This window comes from Ochotona princeps, chromosome 5 (genome assembly GCF_030435755.1).
Source record: "Ochotona princeps isolate mOchPri1 chromosome 5, mOchPri1.hap1, whole genome shotgun sequence".
In the NCBI taxonomy this organism is placed as follows: domain Eukaryota; kingdom Metazoa; phylum Chordata; class Mammalia; order Lagomorpha; family Ochotonidae; genus Ochotona; species Ochotona princeps.
The window spans coordinates 102,499,017-102,511,515 of record NC_080836.1 but is presented as its reverse complement, the minus strand read 5'-3'; the positions used below and the strand labels follow the sequence as shown (position 1 = coordinate 102,511,515).

Genomic DNA, 12,499 nt, shown 5'->3' with positions numbered 1-12,499 from the left:
CCGCGAGGGGAGCTGGGAAGCAGAGCGCTAAATGTAGGTCCGGTCACAACCACAGATGCAGAGTTGATAAGGATCCACCAAAGCACAGAATTTTCATGCCACGAAATCCACCGAGCCAGCCATGACCCTGATTAAGTGGGAAGGAGAGGGTTTGGAGGAGCAAGGGAAAGAGTGGAGGGGAAGGGGTGGAAGGGGAGTGGACAGGCGAGATGGAGAAGGAGAACAGTCTGTATGCAGGTACCTTTGCCTGCGTAATTGTTGAGAACATGACACTAAAAACAGCCCAATTTCCTGACTGTGAACTGTTACGTGGCAGACTCTGCAAATCCAGGAGGAAGCTGAGACCAACCAGGGTGACATGGACAAACTGATCACAGGCTATCACATGCCCTTGGACTCCAAGTAGGCACCGAAGTTGCCGGAGGGTATGAAAACTCAGGACGGCAGCACGCAGGCCAGATGGCGCTATCTGGGGTTTTGTTGTTCCTTTGACACTTGTGTTTATCTCAGACAAAACATTCGGTGACTATTCCACGTTCCCCACCCCCTGCAAAGCTCAGCCTGAGGGCTCTAAGCGAAAGGAAAGGTATGTGCCAGGCCAAGGCAGCCAGCCCAGCAGGAGGACCGTTCCTGCCACAGGAGCAGCTGCCCGGGCTCCTGGCCTTTCACCGCCTGGGCGCATCTAATGGCAATGAGCTCATGTGAAAAGCCCATAGCCCCAGATCCCCAGCGGACACTTGCCATTCCTTTCCTGTCACCACCCAGCTCTGTGCGCATGTCCATGAGCTCATTGAGACTGGGCAAGGCCTCTTGCTGGGGTCAGACAACTGCCAGGGGCAGCTTGTTTCCCAGCCTCCAGGCTCTGCCCAGGCTCTGCCTGGGTATCTTCTTGAAGATTGGAGAATCATATGAACTTGGACTGCATCCTGGGAGAGTTACCTTGGCCCAGTTGCCCTTAGCCCAGATCCAACCCAGCCACTGGGAGCAAGTGGCTACCATCCCAGCTCCAGACCCCCTGACTGCGGCATCTCAGTCAAGACAGCATTGAGCCTGAGCCCCTCTTCCAGAGGGATGCCTCTCAGAGAAGTTGCCAAGCACAGGTTTCCCCACCGCCACCACCCACTACCCACAGGGCCCTGGGTTGCCTAGTGCAGAGGACAGTCCTGCAGGTGCAATGAGGCTGCCATGTGCATCGCACATGCCAGTGTCTCCAGTGAGTCCTTGGGACCTGCTCACAAGGACCAGAGGGCATCCCCCAACCATACATTCCCAGAACCCCAGCCCAGCTCACCCCACACACACACCCCTGATGCCACCCTGGCCACCAAGGACCTTCTTGACCCTGGAGCCCTGCCTCCCCACAAACCGTAGGGCCATGGCATTTCCCACTGGTGTGGTCCCTGCCAGACCTCCCAGGAATTAAAGAGGAAAGAATGGGCTAAGAAACAGGGAAGTCCTAGAAAAGTGGCCACTGACAGATACAACGAAGGTCCCAGAAGTGTGAGGGCCTCTTTGCCGGAAGACAGCCACAGGTGATGGCAGAGCCTTGTCTGAGTGTCTGCCAAGCCACACACCACGTTCCCACGGGAGCTGCTGGGTGTAGCGTGGAGACAGCTGTTCTCCCAGCACATGTTGCAGTGGGGAAGCAGGCCACTCACTGTCCTGGGGCTCCAGCCAGCTTGCCTGCTAGGCCTGGGCAGCTGAGCCTCATGTGTGCATGCGTGTGGCTGAGAGCAGAGAATGGAGCCCAGTGGGGTCTCCATGGCCCCATCTGAAAAATGGACAGCTGGTTGATTTGCCAGTGCCACCCCACTGCTAAGATCTGGACCTTCAGTCACTCTGTTTGAGGAGCCCCCAAGCTCAGCAGCAGACCATGGGGAGAGAAATGGGTGGGGCTATCCAGAGAAGCAAACGGGTCCCCCAGAAGCTGACAGGAGAGAAAGAAGGCGGTCGGGGACTCCAAGGATGTCAGTGTCTAATTTGGGGAGACCCCTGTGAGGACCAAGCCTGGCCCAGAGTCACAGGTCCCCAAGGAGCCTGTCTTCCCAGGAGGGTCTCGGTAAGGACCCTCTGACACACACACACACACACACACACACACTGCACCCTGCTGCCATGGCAGATGGGAGAGGAGGAGAGGTGGTGGTGAGCAGTGTACCACAAGAAGGTGGCAGACCAGGGGCCAAGCAGGATACAGCAGCCAGCATTTGGTGCAACACAGAACCCCCTCTGAGGCCTCAATTCCTTGGGGACACAGGAGAGAGAGGGGTCCTCATCCAGGCACTGTCCCCTGGAACCAGAGCCCAGCTCTTGGCCCAGCAGGCAGACCTGCAGCCTTCCTGGCTTGGCCACCACCTACCTGTAGGTTTGCTTTAACTCAGCCAACTAGAACTTGATCATTAAACACCATTCTGATGGCTTGCTTTGCTATTTCCCCAGGGGAACCTCTGGAGCCCCTAATTTTGCATTTGCTACAGACTGCCTCCTGCCTTTGCATCCGTCACTGCCCCCAGTGGACGCCACAGCCACCCTGCAGCGGCCAGGAGCATCCTCTGTGGACCTAGTGTCTAGGGCACAAGGACACCTGCTCCGAAGCCTGGGTGGGGCAGTGTAGTCCCACCGTATGCCGGCAGCAAGGGTGCCTGAGAAGACAAGCCCTTGGCATTTCTGCTTTCCTAGCAGTCTGAGATGCCGGGCATCAAACAATCCCAGACATTTGCCCACTCCATACACAGTCCCCTCTTCTCCTCCTAACCCCCGGAGACCACCATCCCTAATTAACCCACCTCAACCTAAAGCTGGGTTGGACTCTGGCAGCATCTCCCTAGGAGGCCAGAGAAAGGACCTTTCTCCTCACCACACCCGTACTGGGAAATGGGGACCCTCCTGGGCAACCCTGGGGCTGAGACAGGTTTGGCCCGCAATATCCCCCAATGGCTCACTGGGCAGGCCGGTAATGTTCCAAACAGTGCCTGGGCTCTGGGCTGGAAGGTTTTTTCCAATTCCTGAGGAGCCCAGATCGCACAAAGTACGTCCCCTCCTCAGCATCAAGTTTGGCCGTGTCTCTTTCTCTCTTGTGTTTTCTGGTCATTTCTGCAAGACACTTGGGGTCCCGTCTATCCTCGGGAGGGGCGCCCTCCTCCTGGAAACCTGCGGCCTGCTTCAAAGCTGGCACGAGGTGTCCAAGATGGGACAACGGGTCATGCTTCTCTGGGTGCGAGCCAAGGAGGTGAGCTGGCTACAGGGACCCCCAGAGCCGCGAAGGAGTAGCTCATGCTTGGCAAAACTTTTCATGACCGCATCTCCCCAGAGCCCAGCCCAGGCAGGCCCTCGTCCCCGGGGCACCACGCCTGGCGGCGGATCGGTTCCCTGGGCCAACATCTGGCATAGGTTCCACGCTAAGGTTGGGGGTGGGGTTTGCTGTCTGTGCGCCCTCCACGCCGCACCTCTTCACCTGCATGGTGACAGATCCCCGGGGGGCAGCTGTTCCCCCAGCCGGGTGGGGAACTGAGCCCCTCTCTTCTTTTTGACAAGGAATGGGAGAAAAGGGAGGAGGGATTAATTCTGACGTCATCAGCCTGCAGCCCACAGTGGGAATGGAAGCCATCTGGAGCAGGTGCTGGCAGGGCTCCTGGGAAAGGGGAGGCAGGGCAGCAGCCTCAGCAGGTGGGGTGTCCCGGGGTCAAAGGCTTGTGGCACCACGAGGCTACCTTGGCAGGCAAGGGATGCATGACGCCTGCTCGTCCTCCCGCTCCCAAGCCAAGGCGGGGCCCTGCATGTGCGGGAGGACCGGCGTCCTCATCCACTCTGCCCCAGAGTGGCATTTGTTCAGTTCCAGGTGGAGTTAACTGAAGGCTGCCCACAGACGGGGCTTGGCCCGCGTCCTGCTGTGATTTCCCTGCCCCGCCTCCCCTCCAACGGCCTGTTTGGTGTCCTCTCTGCGAAGTTATGCAGCTGGAAGGGGGCCCTGGGATGAAATAATTGCAGAGGGAACAGATGGGCGCAGCCATCCTCCCGGGCCTCCGTGCGCGCCTGAGAATCTGTCTGCCGCCACCAGAAGGGGGCGCTGCTCCACCAGAGCTTGTGCCCGGTTCCTTGGCAGGGGCTGGGGGGCTCAGCCCCAACCACCACCCCTTGGACAGCCTCCCAAAAGCCCCTGAGCACCTTTGTCACCCCAGACAACCTGACGAGCCTCCCCTCTCATCTCCTACCGTGTCTTTCCTGCCACTGGAGGAGCAGCAGCCGTCTCTGGGGCAGGTGTGCGACCCTCCCCTTGCCCTTCTGGGAGGCATGAAAGAGTGAAGAGGTACTGGGCCCGGAGGCGTGGCCTAGCGGCTAAAGTCCTCGCCTTGAAAGCCCTGGGATCCCATATGGGCGCCAGTTCTAATCCCAGCAGCTCCACTTCCCATCCAGCTCCCTGCTTGTGGCCTGGGAAAGCAGTTGAGGACGGCCCAATGCATTGGGACACTGCACCCGCATGGGAGACCCGGAAGAGGTTCCAGGTTCCCGGCTTCAGATCGGCGCGCACCGGCCCGTTGCGGCTCACTTGGCGAGTGAATCATTGGACGGAAGATCTTCCTCTCTGTCTCTCCTCCTCTGTGTATATCTGGCTGTAATAAAAATGAATAAATCTTTAAAAAAAAAAAAAGAGTGAAGAGGTACACAAAAGAACCGGGAGGAGTTGGGGGTCCCACCCCTCCAGTCCTCCAACGCCTGCAGCGTGGCCCCGTCCATCTGTCACTGTCTTCACCCCCTCTTTTCTGCAGGCACACGTGTGCGCGGGCTCTCTCTCTCTCTCTCACACACACACACACACACACACACACACACACAAGCCATCACCACTCCCCCGGCCCTCATCCGTCAGGTCTTCCTCAAGCCTCCCAGCCCTGGCTCACCCAGAACATGCCCTCCCTGCTCTGACACACTGGCTTCTGGGACTGGACAGCTGTCACACGTGCCATCTCCCAAGCTTGCCCCCTCGGGCCGCCCTGCTGGATGCCCCTGCCTTGCCCAAGTCTGATCACATGGAGATCTGCAGCCCCCTGGCTGGGCCTCTCCTTATTGGCACCCCGTTCGCCCACAGGGAGTTGCTGGCTTCCTCCCCTTACCCCTTCTCTCCCTGAGACCCCCAGCTCAGTGCACACCTCTCTGTTTCCAGGAAGCCTGCCCTGCTAGCCCCCCAGCCTGTGTCTGCAGACTGTAAGAGCAGCAGAGGCCCCCCGAGGGAGACAGAAGGCCCCAGCCTCAGATTCAGCCCCAGCAGGGAGAGTCAGCACAGCAAGAAGTCAGATTCCCACCTCAAGGCAGGCTGCTTTCTGCCCTCCCAGCAAAAGTCTCCAGCCCACCCAGCCACCAGGAGAGCCACAGAACCAGCGCTACTCCAAGTGACTTCAGCCTCGTGGTGGGGGAGGGGGCCTGACAGAGACTGCAGAGGGCTGGCCCTAAGCTATCCTCGAAGCTTAAGGACAGGGAAGACCTATTCAGCCACCAGCCACCGGCAGAGCATGCAAGGACACAGATGGGAGGGTGGCAGCTTGTGCTGTGGGCCATGAGCACCACAGCCTCTGCCTGCCCTGCATAACGGGGATTTTGCCCCCTTTACACTAGATAGTCACTTATTTTCTTTTTTGTTTCAAAAGCAGAGACAGCGATCTTCTATCTGCCACCCGACAACAGCTGGGGCTGGGCCCAAGCCAATGCCAAGAGCTTGGCACTCCATCCAGGCCTTCCCCGTGGGTGACAGGGGCCCAAGTGCTAGAGCCATCACCTGGGGCCTTCCAGGGACCCAAGTGCTGGAGCCGACACCTGCGGCCTTCCAGGGACCCAAGTGCTGGAGCCGTCACCTGCGGCCTTCCAGGGACCCAAGTGCTGGAGCCGTCACCTGCGGCCTTCCAGGGACCCAAGTGCTGGAGCCGTCACCTGCGGCCTTCCAGGGACCCAAGTGCTGGAGCTGTCACCTGCGGCCTTCCAGGGACCCAAGTGCTGGAGCCTTCCAGGACGCACATTAGCCGGATGCTCAAATGGGAAGCCTTGCCTGGACTCAAACCAAAAAACCGTGATGTGGGATGCCAATGTCGCAAGCCACGTCCTGGCCGTTGTGCCTAGCTCCTGCCGCTGCCTAAAGCTTTAGACAATGAGACTGTGAGCTTGAAGAGCTGGCTTCCAGAGGCAGTGTCCCCTTTGTCCTTTATACCAGGAGCAATATGGAGCAGTAACTCCCACTACCCACCCGAGACCCCTTTCCTCCTCCCACTTGGTGATCCTCTCCCTTTCTCTTCACAGGAAAGAGTGATGTCACTCTATAGGCTTGGAGAGGCAATCAGCAGGACTTCCTGGAGGTGGTGAGTCAACTCAGAAGAACTGAGAAAAGTGCCCTATGGATGCCTGGAGACTCTGCTGCCCCAAACAGAGACTTCTGATGTAGGCTAAAGCAAGGGCCCTAGAATGAACAGTTCCCCACTCCGGGTGTGGAAGGAACCCCCAGAGAGAGAGAGAGAGAGAGAGAGAGAGAGAGACTGACTGGAGGGCAGACCCCATGCCATCAGGCAGAGGCCTTGGCTCTGCTGGTAAGCTGATGTGTGAGCACTGTATTCTAGCTTCTCACTGCTCTGGGCCACATGACCTTCTCTGACTAAAAGCGCTTATCTGGGCTGGGTCTTCACACAGCCTACTCTTTGCCACTTGCTCAGCAGCAGCTAGTTCATAGATCCTAGCACCTCACTCAAGTCCTGGAATACCAGGCTGCCTGCTTCCGGACAGTAACAGGACTACCTGGAACAGAGCCTGCGGTACAGCAGACACCCAGCTGAAGGAGGGGGGTGGTGAGTGGCTGTGTGTCCCTACAGCCATCATGAGGATCTCGTTAGGACCAAAAGCTCCTAAGCGACCCACTTGTCACCCACTTGTCACCCACTTGTCACCCACCCTCCAAGAAGAGAGGCTGGGACTGAGCTGGATAAAGATCCTTGCCCAGTCCCCGCAGGTGCACGAAACTAGAATGCCCATGTCCACTGCCGATCCTTCCGAATCTAGACTGGGTCAGGTGCGTGTGGAGCAAACGTTGAGCACCCGCCAAGTCAGACCCTGTGCGGCCAATCCGGGCTGAGTGCGACTTCAGCGCAGCTGGCATCCACTGCCCCCAGAGCATTCAGCCACCCTTGTTCCTGTCGGTCCGGGGCTGGATCACCCAGGCTGGCCACAGGCTCCAGCGCTCTCTGCTCTCTCTGGAAGACGCGCTCCCCCCTGCGGCCCCCGAGCAAACTCTCCTCTCGCTGCGCCTCCCGCCCTGACCACCCTGCGCCTTGCCAGTTTGAATACATTGACGTAGTCTGCGCTCCCGCCTTGGCGAGCAGGTGAGAGGTGCGGCTGCAATGCCCGCCCGCGCCCCGCAGGTGTCCAGAAAAGAGTTTGGCAGCAACGCGCATTTGCGTGACTTCCAAGCGGCACCAACTTTGTGGCTGCGGGACCTTGGGCAAATGGCTGAACTCTTTTGGGCCTGTCTTGGCGACTGCTAAGAGGGATACACATGCCTTTCAGGTGCAGCGCGGTCCAAAGAGGAGGACCCCGTCATTGCACCGGCCACCGGGGCGTTGGAGCTTGGCACGCCAGGGCGCGCGCGCTCGGCCGCTGGAGTTCCCTCGTGCGCGCAGCTTTGCAGATCCGAGTGCAGCCCGGAGCGGGCCGGCCAAGCCGCAGGATCCCTTGGGGTTGGGATAAAGATGGGGGCCAAGAGAGCCCCCGCGCCCCCCCCCACGCCCAGTCCCCTCCACCGGCCCTCGAGTGTGGTGCCATTGGCCGGGGCCACCGGGTGGGCGGGAGAATGACGTCAGCGGCAGGTTGGGTTATAAAAAGGCGCGAGCAGAGCCACGGACTCAGAGCGCACCCAGCCGGCACCGTGTAGCACTGGGCCCCACGCTCTCCCGGCCACCCTCGCCAGCCCGCTCTGCACTCCGCACTCGCCTGCTCGTCCGCCCCGCGCGCCCTCGGTGCTGCCGGTCTGCATCCCTCCACCCCGCCGGCACCATGCACCTCTCGCAGCTGCTGGCCTGCGCCCTGCTGCTCACGCTACTTTCGCTCCGGTCCTCTGAAGCCAAGCCGGGGGCGTCACCGAAGGTGGGTGCAGTCGCGAGGGCACCGGACCTGGGGGCGGGAGGACGGAAGAGGAGGCGCGCGGGAACTAGCTGAGCCGGTGTGATGTGGTGCTTAAAGCCCCAACTCTTTCTTCATCCTCGAAGTGTCTACTTGGTGCGGCCAGCCGGCAGGATGGGCTCTCCCCGAGGGAGCGCACGGCCGCCCGCGGTCGCGTGGCAGGTGGCTGCGGGCCGGGCTGCCCTGCCGCGGTGAGAGGGTGCTGAGAGCTCCCAGGGGCTTGGTGCTGGCGGGTGGGAGCATCTGGGAGGCTCCGCCAGGTTTCCCCCCAGCACCGCATCCCCTTCACATGGTGCACTCTCTTCTTGGACAGGCCCCGCGAACCCCCCCGGGAGAGGAAGGGACCGAGCCCCAGACCGCAAGTGGCAGTCAAAAGAAGGGAGACAAGGCTCCCGGGGGCGCCAACCTCAAAGGCGACCGATCACGACTGCTTCGGGACCTGCGCGTGGACACCAAGTCGCGGGCAGCGTGGGCCCGCCTTCTGCACGAAAACCCCAACGCTCGCAAATACAAGGGGACCAACAAAAAGGGCTTGTCCAAGGGCTGCTTTGGCCTCAAACTGGACCGGATCGGCTCCATGAGCGGCCTGGGATGTTAGTGCGGCGACCTCTGGCGGCGGTGAGTACCACCGACCCCGCGCACCCCGCACTATCCCACTCTGCAGCCCTCCAGAGCCGAGCTGTGAGCCCGCAACCCCACACCCCCACAGCCCCACACCCCCACAAACCGGAGGCCCTCACTTGTCCCTGTCCCTGGGGTCCTTCCTCCCTTCCGCCGACCTTTGGAGGGGAGCCTCCACGTGGCTGCCTCCCCACTTACCTCCCCAATTTACAGATGAGAAAAAGAAAGGCTGCAGTGGTCAGGGAGCTTGGGCAGGGTCAGAAGTGGCTCAGCTGGGAGGGCCGCACCTGACTTCCTGGGGACGCAGAAACAGGCTCGGTGAGGTCCCACCCACCCCTGAGCCACAGGTGCACTATCAGGGGGATGGAGCAGAGGGCAGAGGCATGGCCACCAGCCAGACTGAGCAGTGGGCAGCCACACCTGTTGTCCCTGCCAGGGCCCAGAGCTGGAGAAATCCCTGCCGCCTGCCTGCAGGAAGGGCGGCAGCCTGGCCCTCTGCCCTGAGGGACTGTGCTCCTCACCCCTAAGCCCAGCTGTGGGCAAACTGGTCAATCCAGGGTGCTGACGCTGTGGCAGGCCTGAGGCTCCTGGGGCCCACCTCGGGGCTTGGGACTCCGTGTCATGGCAGAGCAAGATGGCGAATCTCATAAGCCTTATAGGTTGCCCCCACCTCAACCTGGAAGTGTCCCAAATGGAGTGTCCTCCACCCTCTGAAACCCTGTAGTCAGTCCTGGCCAGCTGTTTGCTTGGTGACAGTATCCCTCTACCAGGATGTTCACAGCCTCTCTCTGCTTCCTTCCACCCCTGCTCCCTGCCTGTGCCCCTAGGATTCCCTGTGACTCTCACCCACAGCTGTGTTCACTGGAGACGCCTGCCCCTTTCTACACTTGGCTCCAGCGAGTAGGTCCCACACTCAGGCCCCAGGAAAGTTACTCCCCAGAAGATTCTGCTCGTGCCCAACAGTGCACGTGGCTCATATCCTATTCCAGCACAGGATGCTGTTCTACCCAAAAAACTGTTTTTTGTACCTACCTGCCTCCTGTATTGGACACGTAAGGCCCAAATGCAGACCTAAGACAATTGAGGAACCACAGTGTCCCCCAAAGGGACTCTTCAAAATCCTGTCCATGACTGGAGAGCCTGCATGCCCAACCGCATGAGCTGTCTCTGTTTCACCTGCCCCGACTCCAACTGACCCCCTCCCTCTGCAGCCAAACACGACAGGTCTGCAAACTTCTCCGCTCTTTAATCCATGATCTCAACTCTCCCCTTCCCGGGAGGGAAATGGCGGGGCCAGCCTGCAGAGGCTCCCATCACGAGGTCTTCTTGGCTCTCCTCCGTCTTTTTTTGTGGATAGTGAAGAAACAGGGGTCTGAGGCCAAGTCTGGCCTTTGGGATGTAAACTAACAGCAGCTGTGCGTGTGTGGGCCTGTGCCTGGTGTGCCGTCCCCCCAGGTGCCATGTCCCTGGGTCTAGCGTCCACACATCTGTGATGGTGACAGCTGCTGGGGAGGAGGGATTCAGCTGCCAAAGCCCCTCTCCACCTTTGCCTAGAGCAGCTGCCCAGCGGCTAGAAACTCTCTTAGAAAAGACAGACAGCATCCATGCTGGCATCCCTAGCTGGTGAAGGACTAGGACATGTGTGTCCTTGTGGTCTCCTGGTGGAGTAGGCCGTGTCCTTGTCTTTGCCGCCTCTCTGAGGCTATGGCCACAGCTCCATGCAGGGGCACCTGACTTTTGTCCCACCATAATGACTGTGGCTGATGGTTGCTGGTCTGGATTATAAAATGCTAATGACAGAGGTAGGTGTGGCCGATACCAACATGAACACTTTGCCCCAGGCCCCGGGAACATCCCAGACACCTGTCATCTGTTTAAACACACAGGACGACCAGAGCAGGGAAGAGTTCACACAGGCCCAGGGTGTGTGCTGGCTGGTCTTTGGGAGGGCACTGCATCAGCTCTCTAGGGTCCTGGGATACCCACATACCCATCAGCAGGGAGCAGGCACAGCCAGCATCCTGAGTTTATTGCAGTAACTCAACCTGCCAACCCCACCCTGGCTGGCACTTCCCCAGGGATGGAGAGAGTCGCTATTGCCTTGGATTTTAGAGTGGACCCTGGCCCATACCCTTTCTAGGGAAGGAAGTGGTGTTCCCTGGGTGGCGGCTCCACCCTGGACATTGGCCCCTATGAAATCCCAGAGCCAGCCCCAGGAGGGGAGGTGGATACTAACCTGGTTTGTGGATAAGGAAAGTGACACTGGAAGCTATCCAGGGCTATGGAGGGAGACAAGGTCAGGGTTGGGAGATGGTGGGAAGCGGAGGTCTGCAGGTATAATCCCTGACAGCCCCTTGGGGATGTGTCTCCTTCCCTCCAGGACCATGGCCACCACAGGCACCCAAGGCAGAGGCAGGCACCGGCATGCAAGCGCACGCGGGGCAGAGGGTGGGAGGGAACTTCCCCCATTCCTGGCTTGGGCCTTTCCGAACGCCAGCCTGAAGCCTGTAGTTAGGCAGATGGGGAGGCGGGAGCCTGGCGACATTGTGACTCCACCTGTGCTGGGACAGCGAGGCCAAGGGCATGGCAGGAGGTGAGGGGCTGGCAAGGGTGCACACGGAAGGCCCCTATACCTGGCGTGAGGGGGCCTCCAGGCAGAGCCTCACATGGCTGCTGCTGCTGCAGGAACAGGGAGGAAGGTTCTGGATGTGCCCGGTAGCCTGGGTGACGCCTCTGCTCTGTTTCAGGATGGGGAACTTGCTTGCCTGAGCTGAGGTCATCCTGGGTCGCCATCTGAGCATCTGAAGCACCTACAATGCCAGTGGATTTCACATTTCTCTCTTTGGTGTTTTGTTGTTGTTGTTTCTTTCCTGGTACTGGGAGTACGCAACACCAGCTGTTTTGTTATCATTTGGGGAGGGGGGAAGTATGATTTTGTTTGATTTTTTTTGAAAATGAAAAATAAAAAATTATATTATATATATATATATATTATATACATGAAACTCACACCTACACCACCTGGATGACAAGAGACAGTTTTTAAGAGACTGACAAAACCAGCTGTAAAACATTGCTATTTGTACATTCATGTCATGCCTAAATGTATTTATGTTGTAAAGCTATTTATATTGTTTATAAAGAGATATTTATAAAAGTTTTATTTATGTAACTAAATGAAAGAAGTCAATCATTGTCATGTTTTTGTCCTAACTAATTGAAAAAAAAAATGTAAAAAAGAAAAAAGTCACTCCACGAACATCTTGAAAGCTGTCTTTATTTCCTCTTTGCCTTTGTGTCTTAGGGCTTAGTCCAAGGCAGGGAGAGAGGTGAAGGCAAAGCATTGACTTTTAGAAAGATCTTTCTGAACAGGCGGGTTCCCAGATTTGGGTGTCTTTTTGGAGCAGTATCCCCTGGGCAGCCTGCCCGCATAAGAAGCCCCAGCCAGTGTGCCCCCCTGAAGTTACAGGGCATGGGGCTCTAGGGGTGTCCCCCAGTGCTTGCCAACCCTGACCCCACTCTGCCACATCTGGAAATGGCTCTTAGGTCCTGACGGCTAGAACCGTCATGATTCAAAAACAAATTGAATTCAGCCAGTCCCAGGTTCTCTCTATTCTACACTACATTCTCTCTGTGTCATTTGGGAAACTTGGAGCAACACCTCCTCACCATTCTGGGGAAGATTTCCATGGTGCTCGGTGCATCTCCCAGACTGGGTTGTTGTGAC

The 12,499-nt window shown here is 58.5% G+C and overlaps 1 protein-coding gene across 1 annotated transcript; it reads left to right on the top strand.

Annotated features, from left to right (window-relative positions):
• Positions 1-7,895: 7,895 nt before the first annotated feature.
• Positions 7,896-11,971, top strand: NPPC (natriuretic peptide C). Its single transcript, XM_004576733.2, has 3 exons — positions 7,896-8,115; positions 8,465-8,769; positions 11,520-11,971. The coding sequence occupies exons 1-2, from the start codon at positions 8,026-8,028 to the stop codon at positions 8,747-8,749; spliced, it is 375 nt and encodes a 124-aa protein (XP_004576790.1). The 5' UTR covers positions 7,896-8,025; the 3' UTR covers positions 8,750-8,769; positions 11,520-11,971.
• Positions 11,972-12,499: the final 528 nt, after the last annotated feature.

Bases quoted from the DNA above. Each gene is read 5' to 3' on its own strand.
- NPPC (XM_004576733.2), top strand. From the start codon at position 8,026: ATGCACCTCTCGCAGCTGCTGGCCTGCGCCCTGCTGCTCACGCTACTT. The intron at 8,116-8,464 runs GTGGGTGCAGTC...CTTCTTGGACAG, and splicing joins AGCCGGGGGCGTCACCGAAG to GCCCCGCGAACCCCCCCGGG.